Source organism: Sus scrofa, chromosome 3 (genome assembly GCF_000003025.6).
Source record: "Sus scrofa isolate TJ Tabasco breed Duroc chromosome 3, Sscrofa11.1, whole genome shotgun sequence".
NCBI classification, from domain to species: Eukaryota; Metazoa; Chordata; class Mammalia; order Artiodactyla; family Suidae; genus Sus; species Sus scrofa.
In genome coordinates, this window is record NC_010445.4 from 106,347,948 (window position 1) to 106,371,725 (window position 23,778).

The 23,778-nt window shown below is 38.2% G+C and overlaps 1 protein-coding gene across 1 annotated transcript in view; it reads right to left on the minus strand.

Moving 5' to 3' along the window:
* The window catches only part of LTBP1 (latent transforming growth factor beta binding protein 1), a 423,791-nt gene that overhangs the window by 47,200 nt on the left and 352,813 nt on the right, over positions 1–23,778 (minus strand). The window contains 2 exon segments of the mRNA XM_021087653.1: positions 1,971–2,114; positions 5,722–5,847. Of these exon segments, the coding sequence (XP_020943312.1) occupies positions 1,971–2,114; positions 5,722–5,847 (270 nt within the window).

A 23,778-nucleotide genomic window follows, 5' to 3' on the forward strand; every position in this document is an offset into this window, starting at 1 on the left:
TTCAGATGGTCTCACGATCCTATTAAGGTATTATTAATCTCTAAAAAAGAAGGGAGCAAACTTTAGGATCATGGACCTTAACTGAAGCTACATGAACAGAACAAACTACTTCTTGATGCTACTAAAACATTTTAGAAAAAAAAAAAATTGTAGTTAAAAAACCCCCACCGAAAAAATGTAATTGTAATGTATACATGTAAGGATAACCTGACCCCCTTGCTGTACAGTGGGAAAATAAAAAAAATTATTAAAAAAAATAAAAAAATAAAACACTGCTTAAAAAAAAAACAAAAAAAAAAAAAAAAAAAAAAAAACACTGCTTAAAAAAAAAACAAAAACAAACAAAAAAACCCCCACCATCTCAGAAGAGATCACAAAAGGAAAAGAAATGGATAACCCTTACGTGTTTAGTAAGGATTTTAATACTTCATTTTAATACTTCATATAGTACTTAGTCATTACCAAATGGCTTTTATGTATACTATTTTTTAAAAACCCCATAAAACTCTGTGAGGTAAACATAACCTTTATTTTACAGATGAGAAAAATGAAAACTCACAGATTTTGCATGACATACCCAAACTTACATAGCTGGCAATAGTCAGATGCCCAGAATCCTGGTCATTCCAATTCCAAGAATTATAAAAAGATTGGGAAATAAAGGAAAAAACTAAAACTACCAATAATTATCTTTTTATGTTGTCTTCTTTCCTTCCCTTCCTCCACAGAATGTGATCACTGGAGTTACCTTTTTTTTCCCACTTGACATTGTATCATATGCATTTATCATGACTACCTAATCTTCACATAGATCACTTCATGACTATACAGTATTCTAGGTGAATTATTTCAGTCAAAATAATACTATGGAGAAGGTGCTACTCTATAGGACCAAAGACAAATAAGAAAAAGGCAGTTACTTAATTTTGCTATTGGGTAGCCAAGATTTTGATTTTTTTTTTTTTTTCTATCACAGGTAGAACTAAAATAAAGTCTTTTCCTGAAGGCTCATACAGTAGTGGTCACTGAATGAAGATCAACCCTCTCTCCAGTAATATTCTCTCCTCCTTCGTCATGCTTTTGAATTACTGTCCATCCATTTAATTCCACGCCCCTTTCCTTTCTAATCAATGAGAAGAAAATGTATGTAGATGAAAATATTTTTATATTTTATTCCCTACTATTGTAAAGATAATTATTTCACACAAACAAGTGTACTCTATTAAGGAAGAATGAAATCTATCTTAGGAGCATGGATAAAATTACCCAGGATTGAGCAAGATAGTAACATGGTCTGTGTTTCACTTTGTTTGGGTCTCAAAGGACCATTTAGCCTCCTAGTTCCCTCAAAATACAACCATGCTATAGCCATGTGGCACAAACTAAAAGGGTGAGCTGGAAGTTGATTGATTTATCTGGAAGAGCATCAGCTCTCCATTGCAATTTGTGCCATGATGACACAGCCTAAATCAAATGCTAAATGAACGCAATCACAGCCCCTCTGCAGGCCAAATTCTGGAAAAAAATGCTCTAAGAATTCCAAGTGGAAGGACATCTGTGTAGCCTATACGTTGCTTTTAATTTAGAGAAGTGTCAAGATATATTTCTCCAAGGGCCAGGACAGAAGAATTATGCAACTTAATGAGACTTGCCATATTAAACCCTGAGCTGATGGCTCTCTGAGTTTGAGGCAATTCCTAGCCAATGTTTTCGTCATTTTGGATCCTTTGTCCTACCCATGGCGTCTCCAGGTTGGAAAGCATATTAGAGCCCCTCTAGCTCCAAAAGTCATCACCCACATCCTGATTCCACCGATAAGGCAGGTTCGGAAAGAGCATGGAAGCTTCCAGAAACAGCATGGTGCCAAAACTTTTGATTATGGTTTCCTTCACTCCCAAAGTGTTTGGCCTAAACTCTGTAGGTTCAGGTCCCTGAGAGAAGCCCTCCCATCCCTATACACTGTCACTTACCTTCTGAGGCCCGGGAGCGGCACTGCCCAGTCATGGGGCTGTACTCCTGGTTTTCGTCAGCACACACGCACAGGAAGGACCCTTCTACATTTTCACAGAAGGCTTCGCCACACACGCCACTGAGCAGCTCACATTCATTCACATCTGGAAAAGGCAGCAGAGAGCAAGTCAGACGTGTTCCTCACTCTTGACAGCTCCTTGTTTTACCAGCTGTGCCAAGACTAGTAGTGTCTGCTGGAGACAAGGTGACCCCAGGGAGCAATCAAACCATCCTGTGGTTGGGGGAAGGGGTGCCCAGAGGCAGGGCTGCAGGCTTTGGTTCGGGTGAAAGGACCATGAAAACGCACAGCAAGTTTCTAAATTCCCATCTTGGCTTTAAGGAACAACTTAGAATTGTACTGCCAACATCAGATGTATACTTTGACCGTTTAATTTTCTCTTCCCTGACTTTTTGACATAACAAGGTCGTAAATAACCCAACACTTTTCTCTCAGTTCTTAACCCAAGGAAAATTAGCAGCACTGACACTTTAGAAACCACAGAATTCTTTAAATTCATTTTTAGAAATTGTTTTAAATCCACTCAAATGTCTAAAAATAGGGTTCCCTAAGTAGCCAAAATGTCCATAATTTTAACAACCAGAATTCAGGTTGTATTCTCCTTTGAGGAATGAAGGGAAGCCCCCTGTAACTAGTCACTGGGCTACATTCATCACTCACGGAAAACAAACTGATCTGGTAACTTCTCATTGATTTCACTATGTTTTAAAAAATTCTATTGGTGCTCCTCAGTGTAATTTCTATTTGTTCAATGTTTTTCTTTTGTACTTAAATATACATTATTAAAACACAAAAAAACTCACAGATTAAGTCCATTTTAGTCCATAGCATGCAAGTTCATAGTCATAAAGAAAGGCTAATTTTATGTTTGCCCTGGCCCAATGCTATTTTTTACCTTTTATCCTCTGAAGAAATTTCTATAAATGAGTGAAAGTACCTTGACATCTGAAATGCTCGTGTATTTTATGCATTATACGTGATTAAACACGTACAAACATCAGTTTTCATAAGCATACTCTGCAATGGTTTATACAAAGTTAAAAACTTGAGCAATTATCCAAATCATTCACGGGAAAAAAAATACTATTTTCACCTGCTAAACCCAGTTAATTGGACAAAAAGTTTATGTCTCTTGACTTACTTGGATAATTACCTCAGTTTTCCATTTCACTGTGTATATAAACAGATATAAATCCAATGAGCTGAGGTTTGCTTGTAAAAAGATATTATGACAAAGTAAAGCAGAGAGTTGGTATATTTAATCAACCTGGATAGTCAGAATTTAGACCAGAAAAACTGACTTTAGAAATTTGCCAGTTTGCATTTATCCATTTCAGGTAAATGCCAAATGGAATTTTCTACTTTCCAACCAGTATTCTTTCCACAGTTATTGAAACCTCTCCTACCAGACTGCACTGATTCAATAAACAATAAACAAACAAAAAAACCAAAAACCTTTCTAGTTTGCTTCTATGTGTGAGACTGGAGAAACAATGACGAGTCAGGCAGGCCCAGCTCCTGCCTTCAGGGAGCTTATCATCAAGTGGGAGAAATGAATCAGATAATTATACAGGCCAGGATAAGTGCTAGGAATGGAAAGTACAGAGCACCATGAAATCAGGGAACATTGCAGGGTGGGTTAGGGCAGTGATACTGGAGCCAAGCTCTATCTGAAGGATGAGGAGATAAGAAGAAAGGTGGGCAGCCAGGGTCCAAGCAGAGGAAACCGTGTGGCCAAAGGTCCCAGAGGGCTGATTTATCTCTTCAACTCTGTAGAATGCCCGGTGGCAAGGTGCACATAAGAGGTGCTCAGTTAATATTTTTCAATGAGAATAAACAGGCAAAAGAACAACAGCTTCTGAGTTCATTAAAATGATAACAAACATTACTCCTCTAAGGGTGAAGTTTTATGGGCCAAAATGAAACACTGACATGGATTCGGTATGCTCATCTGGCCGAGAAAGGCACGTGAACCAGGGGCTGAGGAGCTATGTGGAGTCAGTGGTTTGACATCTGAAATCTCAGTAGTTAACCTCTACTGAGCATCCACCACAGGCTGAACATCAGGCCCAGCCAGGAGAGAGAGAGACACAAAGTGCTCTATCACATGGAACTTGTTGCCTGGGAGAAGGCAGCTGAAGGCAGTACACACAGGATTAAATTATTGCCCCCCCCCCCGAAAGGTGGTAAATGTTATGACAGAATTTGCTCAAGGTATTCCAGAAGCAGGAGGGATTCCAGCTCAGCTTGAGAGTGAAGTGGAGCAGGGAGGGTATTGAGGAGAAGATGACATCTATGCTCCGGCTTCAGGAATGAGTGGGATGAATCTAGGCTCAGGGAAGGGGAGGCGAGGAAGGCAGTCCCAGCCTAATAACTTCCCAGTGACATGAGCAACCATAAGCAGGTTTATGCGAGAGGAACGTAAATGGTGAGGAAGCTGGTGGTGAGGCTGAGAAGGTAAGAAGGGGCCAGAGCACATGACCTATTAAGTCAAAATATTTAGTGAAAGGCACATGGTTTTTATCTCTTGTATTTTAGTGCCAAGAAGACTATAGTGAGAACTGGAACAAGTGATTATGATAATGTTAGCTTAAACATGGTTACTATTCAAGTAATTTTATTGCTAAATTTCCAAACAGATTTTGTTCACCCAGTTTAACCTGGATGGGAAATGAACGGATGCTTTAATTGCAAATTTCCAAACTAAACTGACTCCTATCTAGCCGTGTGATGACTAGAGGTATTTTTCTTACATAGTTTTTTCTTTGGGGGCCACACCAGAAGCATATGGAATTTTCCAGGTCAGGCTCTAATTGGAGCTGCAGCTGCTGGCCTAGCCACAGTCACAGCAACATGAGATCTGAGCCACGTTTGTGACCTACACCACAGCTCACAGCAACACCAGATCCTTTACCCACTGAGCAGGGCCAGGGTTTGAATCTGCATCCTCCTGGGTACTATTCGGGTTTGTTACTGCTGAGCCACAATGGAAACTCCCTAGAGGTATTTTTCTTATTACAAGTAAAGAAAAAGCCTTATCTCTGATATTCTGAATTGAATACCCTCTTTCCAATTTAATTGCTCTAATTGCAAAGACGTTTCACAATGCATTTGTCTTAAATCATGACTGATCAGAACACAAAATATAAAATATCTTCTTTTATGTGAGCATGTGCTGGACCATATTCTAGGACATCTGATGATACTCAAGATTCCTTCCAGCTGCGACAATCCCAGAGCAGATTGAAGAAATATGGTTGCACAATCTGAAGCATCATTTTACGGGTGTCATTCCTGGAAACAGAAACTCTTGCCAACACTTTTCCTTAAATGCATGGCCTAAGGGAGGTGCATTTTGAAAACGGACAAGCTCTACCACACACCAGACTCTATTTCCTGTGCAGAAGGGACTGAAGTGTTCCACAGACCCAGGTAAGGATTTAAACAGATGCTTTTTTTTTAAAAAAAATATACATTTATATCCAAAGTTACACTTCTCTATTTCTTAATGTCCCTAACCATTGCAGAAGCCACAGGATCTTTTTGCATGTCTCCAACCTGTATGACAAGATCAAATTATGGCGCATTTCTGTCCAATTACCTTGCTTCCATTTCACCTGTAGGTGATGACCTTGATTTCCTTTCGACAGGGAGATGTGAAACAGGTTGGGGGAAAAAATCTAAAAACTCACCCACACACCCTTGCCCATCCTGTGGGGCCTGAAAGCCCTGATAACAGAGGCAGCGGAAGGAGCCAGCCGTATTGTCACAAAACCCGTGACTGTCACAAATAGTGTTGTTTACACATTCATCAATATCTGCAAAAAAGACATTGAACATGAGACACAAAACACAGACCAACAGCAGATATTAATGGACAGACAGAGGTCCTCAACATCCCCTGATGAGTATGAGATGATCATGTTTACACAGAATGAACTTTTAAAACATTTTATATATAAATAAAATGTTTTGATGAATATATCTCAATAGACAAAACACCGGGTTCTGTGAGAAAACATTTACTTTTCTTCAGGAAATGTTTTCAAACTGAAATGACTGCTGCAATTGCCATGGTCAATGTTTTCTAGATGTTTTCAACTCGCTATTTCCCAGGGGAGGATATTCCTACAGGGGAAGTAGGCGAGAGGATTGTTACCTTTTTTGATTGCACTCAATGCTAACAGTTCTATCTGCAGAGTCAAGGGCTAAAAGCACTGGCCTGCCTGGGCCATGATTTATTCAACCCTAGAGATGATCTTGGTCCAGTTTAAACACCATTCTCATCAAGGGAGGGGGAGAAGGAGAATCTGATAAGTTAGTTCAGCTATGTTGCTAGCCAGTCCCACCTTTTCTAGAGAAAAGATTTTATTCACAAGAAGCAAGCTCCTGTCACCAAGTTGTAGCCACTCAAGGTCCAAAATGTGAGCGTGGCTCCAACTGATCACCTGGTGGTCAACTTGAAAATTCACTCTGTTCTTTATAAACTGGATAATGGTGGCCCTGTGGTTCCTAGCCCCCATTAATGAAAATGTTCTCATAAAAGGGACGTCTCAGTGGTGAAGTTACAAATGGATGTATTGATACAACTCTTCACTATCATCACAGCTGCTCACTTTCCTTTCCATTCTCCCATCCCATCTCCTTGTTTATGGCCATACTGAACACGTCCACTTGCCAGGCTCCCTGGCCTCTCTGCCTCTGGACGACACAGCCCCCAAATACAAATTCTGGAGAAACAATCAAGAGAAAATGAAATTACTGCATCCGAATACGTTTATGTTCGGATAACGGAACAAGATAACCAGTGATAAAGAAAATGACAAATAGCACTCCGACAGAATTTAGTTTGGGGGAGTCTGTACTAATAAAACTGAGTTTTCTTTAAAATTGTTAATGCCAAGTCAAAACATGTTTAAGAAGAAAAAGAAGACACACGCCACGATATCCAGCAGCTCTCTCACTTCTCTTCCTAATCATCCCACACGGTCAAGTACTATCGATTCCGAGACTGTCTCATTTGAATTGTAAAATATCAGTGACTGCAGAGTTTTCTTAACTGTCAACTCAAAACTGGGTCCCTTCTCCTTTCACGGCTGAGCCCTTTCTCCTTCCCTGCCAGTTTCCTCTTCTTCTGGCCCCACTCGCTCATCTGTCTCCTGCATCTTCAATTTTTCCTCCCTAGCTCCTTCCCTCACTGCCTTTGAAAATGTTAAAATATCTTGGAAAAGCTTTTGTTTAACCATGGTGTCATCTGTTGGGTTTTTCCATCCCTTTGATTATTGTAAAACGCATCAAAAGAAATGTCTACATTCATTGCTTTTATTGCCGAATATATCTCAATAGAAAAAGGAAACAGTAACAATACGAATAACAGTAATAATATTGGTACATCCCAACGATAACTTAGCAAAATAACCTGTATAAAGTCCTCAGAACGTTGCTTGGCATGTAAGGTAGAAAGTGTACATTTACCACCATTACTATTATAATTATTACTCCTCCTCCTCTCACTCCTCCTTTAATGGCCTACAATCTGGCACTCTAACTCTTTACCAGACAAAACCCCTATGAGAAAAACCACCAATGGCCAACCTATCATTAAAATCAATGATCACTTTCCAGTCCGTCACCATCACCCTTGACTTCTTCATCTAGTCAACACCTTCTCCCTTTTTGTGACCCATGACAGAATATTGCTCTTATTCTACCTTAAGCCACTTTGGCTCATACTCACCCTTTCCCAGGGCTCGGGCACCCCCACCCCCACCCCAGGATCTGCTTTATCCTCAGCACCCCTTCTCCTCTGTTCTCCACTCTTTCCGCACTCTCCAGACCTCACTGGAATGAATCCGAGATCTTTGTCTCCAGCCAGGATCCTTGTGATTCTTGATCCTTTCCATTTCATCTTCTGTTACCATCTCAAACTTCCCAAGCCTCAAACCACATTCACTGTCCTGCTAAACCCCACTTCCCGACCATCACGAGAAACCTGTCTCGCCTCTATCCTTCCTTTTTAGCTTTTACATCTTGGGTCAGCTTGAATGGAAAAACTCAAAGAAGTTATTTCCTATCTAAAAAAATGAATCTCCTTTGCAGCATCTAACACAAGGAAGACACTCCATAAATCTGTTCCGATGGATTTTCAATGTCAGCATCAGGCTGGAATCACAAGTGATTTACTAATCACAACCACGAGAGGGGTAACAGCACTGTGTCATCAAGTCACTTCACACAGGCCACTGCTAATTTTAGACTTCCTGAAATGGGCATTTGTTGAAGAGATTACATTATTCATTGAACCACGGGGTTTAAGGGCTGGAAAGAAACCCAGAAGTGCTCTAATTACTGCTTCACACTGCTGCTTCCCAGTCTCTCTCAAGGGTTAGCCTCTGTCCTTCAGAACCATTTATCTAATATCTATTGGACATGTTCGCCATAAATGAACTTACTATCCCTCTCCTCCTCGGTTCACCTCCATTTCTCCTGTATTCCCTTCACCAGAAAATCCAACCTGTCACCCCCGCCACGAACCTTAGTGTCAACCCCTCCTTCTGTCCTCCTCCTCCCTCCCTGATCATACCTTATCTTTCCTGATATTCCTCATACTCCTAATTGCTTTCTGTATGTCCAGTCTTGTTTGCCTCCCTCGAATCCATTCTCCACCAAAGTGCACATGGACCAGGGACATTGCTTTGCTCAGAATGTTCAATAGCTCTCTGCAGCTAGAGAGTACCAAACACTTTCCTTAGCAGAGCACAGGGCACAGAGCACCCTTCGGCATCTGGCGTCTGGCTGCAGTTCTTAGTCAACCTCCTTCCTGGTTTATGCTCCAGCCCTACGAGGAGATTGTCTAGAGTTCTTCGAAAACCCTCTAGGCTTTAATTTCTCTCTACACCCTTTCCTCCACTAGATACTCTCCCCTCTGTCTGCTTTGCTCAGAAACTCCTCTTGGCCCTTGGTCAGCCCAGGAGACACCTCCTGTGCGGCAGATTTCAGGGCCCCTCCTTTGTGCTCCTGGAGCGTTTGGGGAGATCACGGTCCTTATCAGGGCTAGTTTTTGGGGGTGGGGAACCTTCAACTAAGCCTCATCAGCAACTCATTTCCTACTAAAATGGGACAGGGGTCAGCAGAGGAGGAGGAAAGCAAAGCAGCATCTTAAAACCTGGTGGCATTTTAGTCCAGATTCTTGAAATAAAATCTCTTGCCTTCTTTTTCATTCATTCAATACACTTACAAATGATGATTTCTTGTTAATGAGCGCCAGCTCAGGAACTGAATAAGTGACCTTAAGGTGAATAAGTCCTGATCCAGTTATAAATTACTGGGCGTCTTGCAGTCTCAGACTTACTGTAATAGTGATTAACAGAGAACGTTTAGATGACCGATATTTTGGATTTCAACGAATAGGAAAAAATAACACACAATGCCTGGAGACCAGCTCTTCAACAACTAATACTTTATGAAAATGATATACTGTAAATCTCGGCAGTTTCTTGTTTTCAACAATGAGGTGAGGTAATAGCTTAATAAGAGGACATTTGTTTCATTTGTCTGAAAAATGACCTATATTTAAAAAAACCCATTATTTCATTAGAATTTTCTTTGATGACATGAGCACCCAGAGATATTTTTCCATTGTTAGTCCTGTCTATACATAAATTATAAGAACTGCCATAACTAAGATTAACTCTAAGAATAAAGCTAAATGTCAAGAAGATATGTTACCATAGTGAAGGATAACTCTATTAAAGTACTAAAATAATTCTTCTCAGGCATCTATAAAAGCCATGCATGACATTATCTATCACCAGTCATACTGCCTACCTGGTAAGCGATACAGAAGTAACATCCAGACATCTCCCACTTGACAACCCAGGTGAATTTGGTCACTGTTGTAAGAATTGATTTCTTATGCAAGTTTCTGCTCCCTATATTTTACTAGGTAAGGCAGATATAAATATTACCATTTCAATGGAAATGAATTCAAGAAAAATGACACAGACCAAGGAAAGCAGATCATTGATGAGAATTCTCTAATAAGATTATCTAAATGTCAGAAAGACAAAGAGAGCATAATCCTGGGTGAATGGAACTTCCAGGGGCTCATTGGGAATTTGGGGTTAGTAGATGCAAACTATTACATTTAGAATGGACAAACAATGAGGTCCTGCAGTATAGCACAGGGGACTATATCCAATCACTTGCGACAGAACAGGATGGAAGGTAATATGAGAAAAAGAATGTGTGTATATGTGTGTGTGTGTGTACATATATATATATATATACACATATATATATATACACCAACATATATATATATACACCAACATATATATATATATATACATATATAATATATACATATATATATATATATGAATGATTGGGTTACTTTGCTGTACAGCAGAAATTGGCAGAACACTATAAATCAACTGTACTTTAATAAAAAAAAATACATGAGCAACACTGTCAATGACTGACAGGCCCTCACTTTGACAGTCTTTACATTGCCCCATTTGGGAGATCAATTTTCCCTGTCAGTAGGCTTTTTACTTAGTCTATTTTCTCAATGGACCAAAAGTTTGCCAAAATTTACTGGCTGTTATCAGGGAATCTACAAATGAGTAGAACTTCAACCAAGTACTATGTCCCTCAATTCTCATGTTGTGTCCCCCCCTCACTTAGGTAAACTGAACTGTGAAACTAAGGTGGAAATATGGAGAGGAGACATGATTTTCTAAAAGGGGCTGGGGTCAGGTAAACCTTACTTACTAACCAAGAAATTACAACTGTGACCAAAGACCTCAACAATGCAATTCATTACAAAACCTCAATGATCCCACTGGAGGGTCTGCATTATAGGCAGACGTCTACATGAAATTAAATGATATGATTTTCTTTGTTTCAGACACTCTTCCGTTTTTTGTTTTGTTTTGAATTCAGAAAAAAGTCTTTTTATCATTTTTGTAACTTCTCATACTTCTCTTTTGTTGATTTTCCTTTTTCTTATCCTAAACAAGACGTATCCACCTATTCAAGGAAGGAGCTGACAAGCCTTCCTTTGGCCGCCAGGGCCCTCTAGAGAAATGAATGTTGGGATTGGGTTGTCATCTTTGGTAACAGATCACTCAGAGGAAAATCTCCACAGTTCTTGCACAGCTGGGAAGAAAAAGCCTTCCTGTCATCAAAGCCTTTTCAGATGAATGTAGGGTTCATCTCAACTCAAAGGGACTTTGAAGATGATCCAGTTCAATCCCTTCACTTTAAGAACCAGAAAACTGAGGCCTAGGGAAATAACTTGTCTCAAAGTTACCCTTTGCCAGTGGTAGAGCTGGCAAAGGAGCAGAACCTAGTGAAGGAACCATCTTCCGATGGCTATATCCACCGTGTCTTCTTGCCTCCGTCCATGGTGATAGTTATAAAAGGTCAGTCTAGGAGGATGGACAGGACTGGCCCAACTGTGAGCTCATCAAGTATACTGGAGTCTGTCCACTGCAAAGATGGAAGCCAGAAGACATACTCCTTGAGTTGACTCAGTTACTGACTCGCAGTTTAATCAAGTATCTTCTTGTTCTTTAACAAGGCCTTGACATCGAGTATCACATACCTGAAATCTAAATACTTGAGGTATTGTAAGTCCTTAAGATGCTGTTTTTCTAGGAGACCCTTGCAAGAAAGACCCATCACATGCCAAGGGTGTGTAAGCCACGGAATGTCCCAGGACCATGTCCAGCATTGGTGCTCTTTGGATCTCTCCATAAGAAGGAATGGCCCACTGTTTCAGCTCAAGGCTTCCTGACCAACTGGAACTGGTTAAATATTTGGCACCAGAATCTTAGGAGGACAGAGCCAAAGAAAGGGGGCTTATACTGGAAGGGATGTAGACTTCCTGCTTCAGGGGAAACGTAACCCTCACTCTCCTTACTGAGAGGAACGGAAGCAGACCAGGAGACAGTAAATCCTGGCCAAGAAGTGGGATTGAACAATGTTAAACCAGCGGAATAGCTGCCCAAAGGAATTTTTAAATGGCATGGCTGCTGGCCCAAAAGAGATTAAGGTCTGTCTCACAGCAAAGGAGAGAAGCCAGGATTAAACGGAAGATGAGTGCAGGCCTAAAGAAAAAAAACACAATTTAGCCAATAGGAAATTAAAAACTGGATTTGGAGATGGTCCAGACAATACAATAGGATATGGAAAGAGCCTTCAAAAAAAAAAAAAAGGTCCACTGAGGTCTGGCAACATCCACAAGGCTGAAGAATATGGGCCTTGCGTGTTATGGAAAATAACTTTTTTTTTCTGGGAAATGAAGATGAGCCAGAAAGCAGCAAAAGATGACATCCCTGTGTGGAGCTTGTTGTTGCCTGACAGAGAAGAGTGGGGGGAAGACCTGCAGACGTTGATGGTCACAGGTATGTTTCAAAAGCTCACGGCCTACGATAAGCAACCAGAAATGACAGAGGTATAGCAAGTTTATTTCCAATCCAACTTTCTAGCACATAAACTCTGGAAAACACTGTTGGCCAATGATAAATCTTTTTTTTTTCCCCCAGGCTGAAACTCACTACTCTAAAACAGATTGCCTTAAATTATTCTTCAAAAATTACCCAGAGTAGCCTCCCAATTGATATGGGAACAGCCAGAAGTTCCTGAGAAACAAAAGCAAAACTTTGCTCTGATTTTAAACAGTCAATAAGCAGACAATATACACTCATCAGTCACGGTTAAAGACCCTAGTGGAAAACTACCCTAAAAGCACACTCATTATCACCTCAGTCATCTTATCCAAAGACATAGGACTCATCCTCAAATACCTCCCTACACGCAAGCATCATGCTCCTCTGATTTTTTTCTCTTGCTCCATCTCCAACTTCTCCCCTCTTCTCCAGCCTCACTCAGGACCTCATTGTCTCTCACCTGAATTCCTGCAATGGCGCTCTAATGGGATTTGTGTTCTCAGCCACTCACTGTCACTTGCATCCTAACCCATCCTCCATAGTAAGAGAATGGTTAACCTATTACAACAGTCCAACCAAGTAATTCTCTGCTTCAGGCCTCTTTAGATATTCTCCATGGATAACAGTATAAAGGTTTTTGCCACGTGTCCTCTGGAGCTCATCCATACTTGGCTTCTCAGATCATCTGCTTTCCTAGCTGCACCTCTGCTCCTGCATCTTCTGCTTTCCTCTTTCCCTGTCTATTGACTTATTCCATCAGGATAAAACATTTCCTGCTACCATCTTAAAAACAACAAAGAGTCTCCTGGCATATCACCCCTTCAGCTAGAACCATATTCCTCACCCTAACAGCCAAGGTTCTGTAATTTTCCTCATGTGCTATGTCTCTCTGTTCTCATTTGCTCCTGGGTGGGTCTCATAAATAGGACTCCACCAAAATGGCTCTTGATAAGGTCATCATTTTATAAAATCCAAAGGACTCTTTCATTAAATTATGTTTATAGTTGGTTTGAAATAGTATGCCAATTTCTACTGTACCACAAAGTGACCCAGTCACAAATACATGTACATTCTTTTCTCTCATATTATTTTTCATCATGTCCTATCCCAACAGATTGGATATAGTTCCTTGTGCAGAACTTCATTGCCCATCCATTCTAAATGTAATAGTTTATATCTACTAATCCCCAAATCCCAGTCCATCCTACTCCTTCACCCACCCCTGGAAACCGCAGTGTGCTCTCTATGCAAAGGACTCTTCTTGCCACCTTAACAGATCTCTCAGAGGTGTTTAATGCACTTGACCACACTCTTATAAAATCACCTTCTTCCCTTAGATTCCACGGTCCTATTTGCTCCTGGGTTTTCTCTTAATCCTCTGACAACATTCCCACCATGCTTCCCTTTTACATGACCCTTAAATGTTTCTCAGGGCTCAGTCCTAGGCCTTCTTTTCTTCTCTTTCCATGGTCTCTCTTCACGTCCTGATCCATCTTAATAGCTTCAAATACCATCCATATTTGACCTAGCATGGACCAGAACCAACTTGATCCAATTGCCTGCCTGTTACACCCACATGGATACCTCAAGGGCAACTCTAATTCAATATACCCAAGTCATATTCTTGATCTTTTAAAAAAAATTTGCTTCATTTTTCACGTCAGCAAATAGCGCCACCAGATATCTACTTGTTACAACCAGAAGCACCTCTGCTCCTGATTCTCAATATCCCTTCTCTTTCCTACCCTATACCCAAGCCAACAGTGTGCTCTAATCCAGTACCAAGTTCTAGCTCCAAAACATATCTTGAGTTTCATTTCTCTCCATAACATTGTTACTACTTTAGTCTGAACTATCATTAAGTCTGGCCTAATCAACATCTGAGAAGACACCCTGACTTTTCTCCTGCCCCTTTACTAATTCCATTTCCAAACAGTACTCTGGGCGATACACGCTTTAAATATAAATTAGAGTATTGAATAACAACAAACCTAAGAGTTCACCAATAAAAGAGAAAGAAAAAAACCTCTACAAATGCAATGATTTCCTTCTGCTTATCTTTAAACAAACCACACCAACTAGAAGAGGCATCCCAATAACAAGTGTGAAAAAGATAGGCATCTTAGAAATGATGAAATATAGTATGTCACTGCCCTGCTTAAAATCTACCAATCTGCTTCAGTTATACTTAGAATGATATTCAAACCCTTAATGTTTTCTGTGAGGCTTTGTGTATTCTGTCCTTGATTCTCCAGTTCATCCCCCTTTGTGCCACCTTCCATCTACACAGCAGGTTATTCACCTCCCTGAATGCACCTCGAACATTCCTGCCTCAGAGCCTTTGCCCTTTCTACACCTCCACCTGGGAATGCTCCATCCCGCCTCACTCCTCCATGGGTGACTCACTGCTCAGGGATCAGCTCAAATACCATTTTTTAAGAGACACTTTAGGTGAAATTAATGAGCTTTCCTTCCTCTTTCCTCTCATTGACTCTATTTTTTTCCCCTCACAGGAGCGTCTTAATATGTGGTTATATGCTTTTAGAAAAGCTTATCTGTGTGTTTACTGCCTATGTCCTGCACATGCAGTTCCCAGAAGCAGAGGCCATGTCTCCTTTGCTCATCCCTGTATGTCCATAGCCTTGAAAAAAGTTTGGCATATAATAGGTGTGCAATAGTGACATTAAACATGGTACTGTTTAATATAAAAACAAGTAAACCTTCCACAATCCAGTCTTTGCCTACTTCTTTAGCTATATCTTACATATCATAGTTTTTCCTTCTCAGACATTCAGCTGAAACTAATTTGCTTAGTATATCCCTAAACCCACACAATATTTCATGTCTCCAAATCTTTGCTTGTGGCATCTATTCTGCCAGGACACACTATCCACCAGAACTCTCAAGTCATATTTTTCACTTAGATAACCTTCCTCTGCCCTTTAAGCTCTTCGAAACTCTGTGGGAGCTTCTTGGAATTTTTTTTTTTTTGACTCAACCTTGTGTTTAAAAATGCATCTGTTCACACAGGCTCTTCCTGCTCCTCACTAAATACTTACAGAGCTCTTAAATGATGGAAAATCACATTGTCACCAAAACACAAGGCTGAGCACTCACAGCCACAGCACAGGAGAAAGAACCACAGATGCAATGGGGCTGGGCTGCAAAAAAACAACTGGTGACCTAGCTGTTTTCCATCACAACTGAAAGCAATGGTGAACAAAGCTGCCCTGGAGACAGTTTAAAACGCAGAATTTATAACACGGGAACTTGTCTTTGAAATTTTCAAAGGCAAACTTAAAATGCTCTTCTAGAACAAAGATAAAAGGACAAACTGATGGGCAAGAAAGCATTCATTTTTTATCTCAGATATGTAAAAGTGTTAAATACAAAAAAACTCCATGAAGATAAAATACTATATGAAATATAAAATTGTTCACAATAGAATAGGAAAAAGTGCTTATATAAAGAAATGAAAGGTTGCAGCACTGTTTACAACAGCCAAGATACAGAAGCAACCTAAATGTCCATTGACAGATGAATGGATCAAGAAGATGTGGTACATATATACAGTGGAATACTATTCAGCCACATAAAACAAGAAATAATGGATGGGCCATGAGATTATTACAGTAAGTGAAGTAAGTCAGACAAAGACAAATACCACGTATCATTTATATATGGAATCTAATAAAAATGACACAAAGAACTTATTTATGAAACACAAACAAACTCACAAATTATTATTGTGGAATTTGGGGCATATGAAAATTCCCAGGCAGCTGGGGTCAAATCAGGGCTGTGGCTGCCGGCCTATACCACAGCCACAGCCACATGGGATCTGAGCTTTATCTGTGACCTACACTGTAGTTTGTGGCAATGCCCAATCCTTAACCCACTGAGTGAGGGCAGGGATAGAACTCGCATCCTCAGGGACACTGTGTCAGGTTCTTAACCCACTGGGCCACAACAGGAACTCTTCAATATTATTCTTAATACACATAAATCAGAAAAACTCCACTTCAGGCAGGCAAAAAATATCTCACAAAAAAGAGATTAACCTCACTAACATTAAATGCAAAGTGAGATGTTAGTTTCTTATCAAATTAACAGGAAAGTATGAACATGAGTTTCTTTTGGGAGGGAGTGTTATGACTAAGAGGTATCACTGGATGCTGATGGAAGCAGAAACTGGGAGAACAATTCTGGAAAGCAAGGAGGTTACATATATTGTTAAGACCCACAAAGTTGCTAATATCCTTTGATCTTATAATTAAATATTTTAGAATCTAGTTTAAAGACACAATCACTGATGAAAAGAAATGTTTATATATAAATTTCTTCATAAAGCATTAAACAGCGATAAGAAAGGATAGTGTCTATATCTCCATAATTAGGAGCATAGCTTTAAAAATATATGGTAAAAACATACAAGGGAATTATGCAGTCAAAACTTTTAAAGAAGATTTAAATATCATAAAATATAAATAAAATGCTAAGTGAAAAGTAAAGATAAAAGCATATAACCTCATTATTACAAGTACTAAAAATTATAAAAAAGAACTAGACCAACTATTAACTCATTGATTGATAAATGATTTTTTTTTTACTTCCTAGCATCGCCCAAGTTTCTCACAGTGAGCACGTATTACTCTTAAAATACACTTGCAATTAACTATTTGAAGATGTGAAAGTAAAAAATTATTCTACTTGCATACATACCCAGGTATATTCTGCACTCTAACAGCAATGAGTAAAGTAAAACTATACAGAAGTAGATTAGACTTTCATATTCTAAAATATATTGAAAAACTTGCAACACTTAAATACTTCTTCCAATTGACATTTAAGAAAGCTGACTGTTTTAAGATAAAATATTTTGCTTAAAGTGATAAAAATTACTTGAGAGAAAATGCTGATAATTATTACTACTACTATACGCATATTTTAAGTTAGGAAAACATAGCAATTTTCAACAATTGCAACTCCAATTGAAAAAAGTGAAGCAAACAAAACAATCAAAATCCCCCAAATGAAAAACTTTTAGTACTTTTTAATCTAACCAAGATTTTTTTTTTTTTGCATACAATGCTATATTTGTTTAGTTTCAAAAATTCTGAAGACCCTGCCCAGGAGTACAATCTTCTGAACATGAATTCAGAGATTCTGCTGAATGAAAAATGAACACTTTGGACCTAATCCCTTCCTCAAATACAAATGGTAAATTGCCAGTTGTAAATGTTTTCTATTTGAATACTGACTTCTCTACTATATACAAATAAGTATTGCATACAGTTTCATTTTTTAATATGTGAAAGAAGAACTTAGGCCAATATATTTCAGATCCCAAACATATCATAACTTTTGGTGTATTTTATTTTCCTTTCATTCACTATTCAGTTAAATAATCACAGGAAAACATTCTTTAAAATATATATATATATATATATATATACATATATATAAAAGCAGAGTGGGAGAGTGAGATAATAAAAACTACCCCAAAAGAGGGGTGGGAGGAGACAGGAAGAGGAACAAGGAAATTGGACAAATGGAAAACAGAGTAAGGTATAGATCCAAACCTTCCAAAGACCAGTAATTGCATTAAATGTATTAGAACTAAATTCTCCAAATAAAAGACAAAGATTGTCAACATGAATTAGAAAAGAACTAATATATCCTTTTTACAAGAGAAAGAAGAATATAAGAACATGAAAAGATAGGAAAAGATAATGCAAAATCTAAAGGGAAGAAAGCATATGCAGCTACACGAAAGAAAAAGTAGATTTAAAGGTACAATGCACTGATAGAGAAAAACAGTCACACTTCAAAGGGATGAAAGGAAGATACGAAACCTCTATTCTAATTCTACTGTCAGAAAATATATACAACAAAATCCAATGAACTAAAGTTAGAAACATAAATATTCATAATAATGAAGATCATAAAATGCCCCCTCAGCAAGTTATGTAATAAGCAGACAAAAAACAGTGGGGATAAAGATGATTTGAACAACATAGTTGACAAGCTGGCCCTAATTAACATATGCAGGTCCAATTGCACATGATTTTTTTTGGAGGGGAGGGCCCACCTGTGCCATGTGGAAGTTCCCAGGCCAGGAATTGAACCCAAGCCACAGAAGCAACCTAAGCTGCTGCAGTAACAATGCCAGATCCTTGACCCACTGCACCGCAAGAGAAGTCCTTCAATTGTAGATATACATTGTTTTCAAGTACACAAGGAATATTTACTCAAAGTGACCATATTTTGAGCCACAGCAAATTTCAAGGAATAAGACGAAAATATGTTCTGACTAGAGATAGAAATTAATAACAAAAAGATAATTAAAATCTAGATTTCTCGATATTAAGCAAAACAACTCAATTCATTGGACAAAGAAAAAAAATGGCAATGGACTTGAAATATTTTTATCTGAATAACAAAGTGCATCAAAACTTGTGGATGCAAATAAAGCCATTCTTGGAATACATACATGGATATAATAAATACATATATTAAAAAAGTTTGAAACCCAGTGATCTACCTTAAGAAGTTAGAAACAAAGACAAAGTAAACCCAAAGGAAGTAGAAAAAAATATAAAAGCAGAAATTAACATAACAGCAAATAAGAAAAATACAACAGAAGAAAGTTGTTTCTTTGCAAAGACCAATACCCTCTAGGAACACTGATTAAGAGAAAAACAGAAAGTACAAATTCCTAAAACAAAAAACAGAAGGTATTACTACACATTCTACAGACATTAAGGAGAGATAAGAAGATATTATGAACAACTTTGTGTCAATGTACTGGAAATTTTATCTAAAGTGTATAAATTCCTTGAAAAACAAAAGTTAACAAAACTGACTTAGGTTATTTTACCTTTTAAAAGAAACTTTAACTGCCATTTAAAAACTTTCATAACATACACATGCCCAAAATAAAACAAATCCAAAAATACCAGGCATAAATGACTTTACTTGGGAATTCTTCAAGGAATATGAGGAATAAGTACTGCCAATATTAAATATACCCCTTTTTCAGAAAAACTGAAAGAAGGGGTACTTTCAACTTATTTTATGAAAAATGATTCCACAGTGTTACCAGAACATTACATGAAAGAAAAATTTACATGAACACAGATGCAGATATTCTAAACAAAATGTTAGCAATTTGACTCCAAGGATATATAAAAAGGATACTACGCCATGACTACTGGGCTTATTATAAGGGTTTTTTCACTAAAAAAATTTAAAATGGCTAGAATGTGCATGTGATGGTGGACACTGAAGCCCTCATACTGGACCATGACAGGGAAGCCACATGTTGAGGAGAGCAGAACAAGACAGGTATCACCTAAGTTTCAGTACTGCAGACTAGCATTCTCAACCCTAGATTATTTGTGCTTAAACAGCTACATAGAGAGAAACTCTCGTCTTGCTGGGAAAAAAAAAAAAAAAATCCAGCTATGTAATTTGCATTAACAGATAGAGGAGAAAATAACTATTATTACAAAAGCATCTACTGTAATTCAATCGCTCATAATAAAGACTTAGCAAACCATAATCAGAAAAGAGAATTTTCTTATCTGATAAAGAGTATGTATTAAAAAAAACTATGGCAAATGTCATACTTGAATATTAAGTGCTTTTCCTGCTGAGATCAGGAATGAGACAAAGAGGCTAGCTATCACCGCTTCTATGTCATAGAAATCCTACAAAGTATAAGGTAAGGAAAGGCACAATCATTGAAAAAAATAAGTAAAGCTAACACTATCCTTTATCTACAACATAACTGCACATGTACAAAATCCAAAACAATCTGCTAATAATCTAATAGAAATAAGTTAATTTAATAAGGTCATGGGTACAAGATCAATGTACAAAAACCAAATACAGCCTGATATTTAATAATGTCATTGTTTGATTTTGAAGGAAAAATGCTATTAGTCGTTACACCTGGTTTTTGTCCTTGAATAAGCATGTATGTATATTGTTTTGTGTTTTTATTTTTACACCATGTTGTATTACGACACTTTTAGTATTCACCAGCATATTCACTGTCTGCCTAAAATATGCAACTTTTGCATTACAATATGAAGCAAAGCTCTATGAAGTATGCATTTTGTGTAACTAATGTACAAACACAAATTTTATAAAATTGTACAGTTTTTTAAAAAATTACAACTAGCAAATGGCTTAGATGTAGCATCTTTGTATTAATTAAATGCTCCTTAAAATATAATTAATGTGCAGTTTTAATATCTAAATTAAGAGTGACTTCATCATAGTTGTGATTTGCCACAATGTCCTTAACTAATGCCTGGACTGGCTGTGTTCTAGTCTGTCACGCTGTTACAATCTGCATTGGTGCTAGTCAGAAAATTCCTAGCTCACGTAGCCCAAAAGGGTGCCAGGGAGGGGTGGATTACCAGTATTGTCCAATAAGCCAAGGTTTAAAGACTGTATAAATGCATTTTATTTTAAATAAAAGCAAAATCTTAAAAAAAAAACAGCTCAATAAACTAGTAATTAAAAGATTAAAAAAACTTTAAATACCATCCACAACAGTATAAAAATATTAAAAACCTAAGCATACTTCTATAAACACTGTTGTAGACTTTACACAAAAAGCTGCAACTAAACTCCAAGATAAATGAAAGAAAACCTAAACAAATTGAGGGATATGTCATATTTATGTGTGGAAGACTCAATATTGCAAAATATGAAATCTCCCCAAAGTGACTTACTGAGTCAGTGTAAGCAATCAAAACCTAAGCAGAGGTTTTTTTTTCTTTTTTCGGCAAAAACTGGTAAGATGATTATAAAACTCATATAGAAATGCAAAGTGCCATGAATAGAGCAGGCCTGGTAATCTCAGTGAAGATCAAAATGCAACAATTTAGAATTTACAGCACCATATATTAAAATTTACTATAAAGCTACTGTAATTAAGACAGTATGCTCTGGGTACAAGGACAGATAAATAAACCTACGGATAGAATGAAAAGGAAGGAAAAGACCCATATACATTTGACCACATGCTTCACAACAGAGTAACCACTACAGAATAGTGGGAAAAGGGTTCTCATCTCAAATGGTGATGACCATACATTTAGGGAAAAAAAATCCTGACCTCTGTTTCGCACCTTATACAAAAATCAATTCAGGATGAGGAAAGATTCCAAATGTAAAATATGAAACAATAAAGCTTTCAGAAGAAAATATAAAAGGGTATCACAATGACTTCAGGGTTTGCAAAGATTTATGGACACAAAAAGTACTGATCTCAAGTGAAATAATTAAAACACTGGACTTCATTAAAATAGAAAGAACTTGGGCTCATCATCTGGAGTTAACCATTAATAGAACTGTTGTAGTGAGCTCCCCATTTTAAAGAGGCATGTTATGCAGAAGTAGACAAAACAATACTATGAGAGTAAAGAAGGGTCTGAAAAGTTGTTGCATATCAGTTCTCACAAGAGAAATACAAATTGACACCACGACGAAATGCCATTACTCTGCCTCTAACCTTTGAAAGGACCAACACCACCGGTTGATGAGGATGTGGCACTGGAAGTCTCATGCTTCGTTGGTGGCAGGGTAAACTGGTACGCTGAAAACCTGGCTGTAATTCTGAAACTGAGACATTCATATGTTCTATGACCTCTAAATCACACTTCCAGATAACAGCCAACAGAAATTAGTGATTACATCCACCAAAAGGCACGTTCAAGATTACTCACTGAGGCTTTATTTACAACAGTCCCCGACATGAAGTAATCCAAATATCCATCAGCGCTAGAATGGAGACCTAACTGTAGTATATTCATTTAATGAAATCCTATACAGCAGCAAAAATAAAGTACTGCTACACATAACAGAGATGAAGTTTACACATTGTTGAATGAAATAAACGGGACACAAATGAGGAGCTAATGCATGAGCCCATCGATGTAATGCTCAAAAACAGGCAACACAAAGCCATGGTTAATGAAGACAAAATAGTGGTTACTGCTGGGTGTGGGTAGTGGGGAGGAGGGTGGGAGAGAATCAGGAGGAAGCCTGAGGGGAGGGTTCAGGGGCTTGTTACCAAGAATGCTTACTCTCTAAAAGTTTATCAATTTGTACCCTTATGATTTAGGTACTTATTTTTATATATTTTAAGCAATTCAAAAGATTTACTGAAGGAAAAAAAAAAAAAAAGCCAATCCACACCGCTATATTTCCTGGTTAAAGATGATCTTAACCATTCCAAAAGCTCATCCGTCTCTCTCTCTTTTCTCTTGGTAAGAGATACCTGTATTAGATTACAACATTAAGGGGCTCAGCAGTAATCCTGGTCACCACTCCCTGTCTGTCCACGGTAAACCATTCAAATACTCTGAAGCTTAATTCTCCATACGCACATGAAGTCAAATTTATTTTTGTTTCTGTTGTTCTTAAGTAGGAATACAGGTGAAAATAAAGGACCAGTGTAACATGATACATCTTTTCTTAAAGTTTTGACATTCCTACGTGAAGTACTGCAAGTAAAGGGAATCATTTGACTACTCTGTCTGGATTGCTACCATTTTGTGTCTTAGAGAAGGTGATGGAGAATTACTCTGGAATGAATTTTTACATAATTTTCTTAGAATTATAATAGCATTGGTGTTCAGAAAAAACTGGGATCCTAATATTCTAGGATATAAGGTTTTAGGAATTAGGAATATTTAAATAGATAATGAAAAATGGAAGACAAACACATGCATTTATATTTGATTATGCAGCATTAATGAGGAAATACTAGATCTGGATCAATCCAGCTTCCCACGCCCCTTGACAGCAACACCCCCTCTCTAGGTGCATTTGAACTGCTGAGAATGGGTTCCTGTTCTCATTCCTTTCCCCACCCCACAAATTTCAAATTAATACAGCTAGGGAGTTCCCATCATGGTGCAGTGGAAACGAATCTGACTAGGAACCATGAGGCTGCAGGTTCAATCCCTGGCCTCGCTCAGTGGACTAAGGATCCGGCATTGCCATGAGCTGTGGTGTAGGTCGCAGATGCAGCTCGGATCTGGCATTGCTGTGCCTCTGGTGTAGGGCAGAAGCTACAGCTCCGATTCAACCCCTAGCCTAGAAATCTCCATATGCTGTGGGTGTGGCCCTAAAAAGACAAGAGACCAAAGGAAAAAAAAAAAAAAAAAAAAAAAACCACTCAGCTAGTAAGTCTTCTACAGGAGAGTAAAACATAAAATTAATGAGTTTTTAAATTTGGGTTTGTTTTTTTTTTCTGAAGACCCCCAAAAT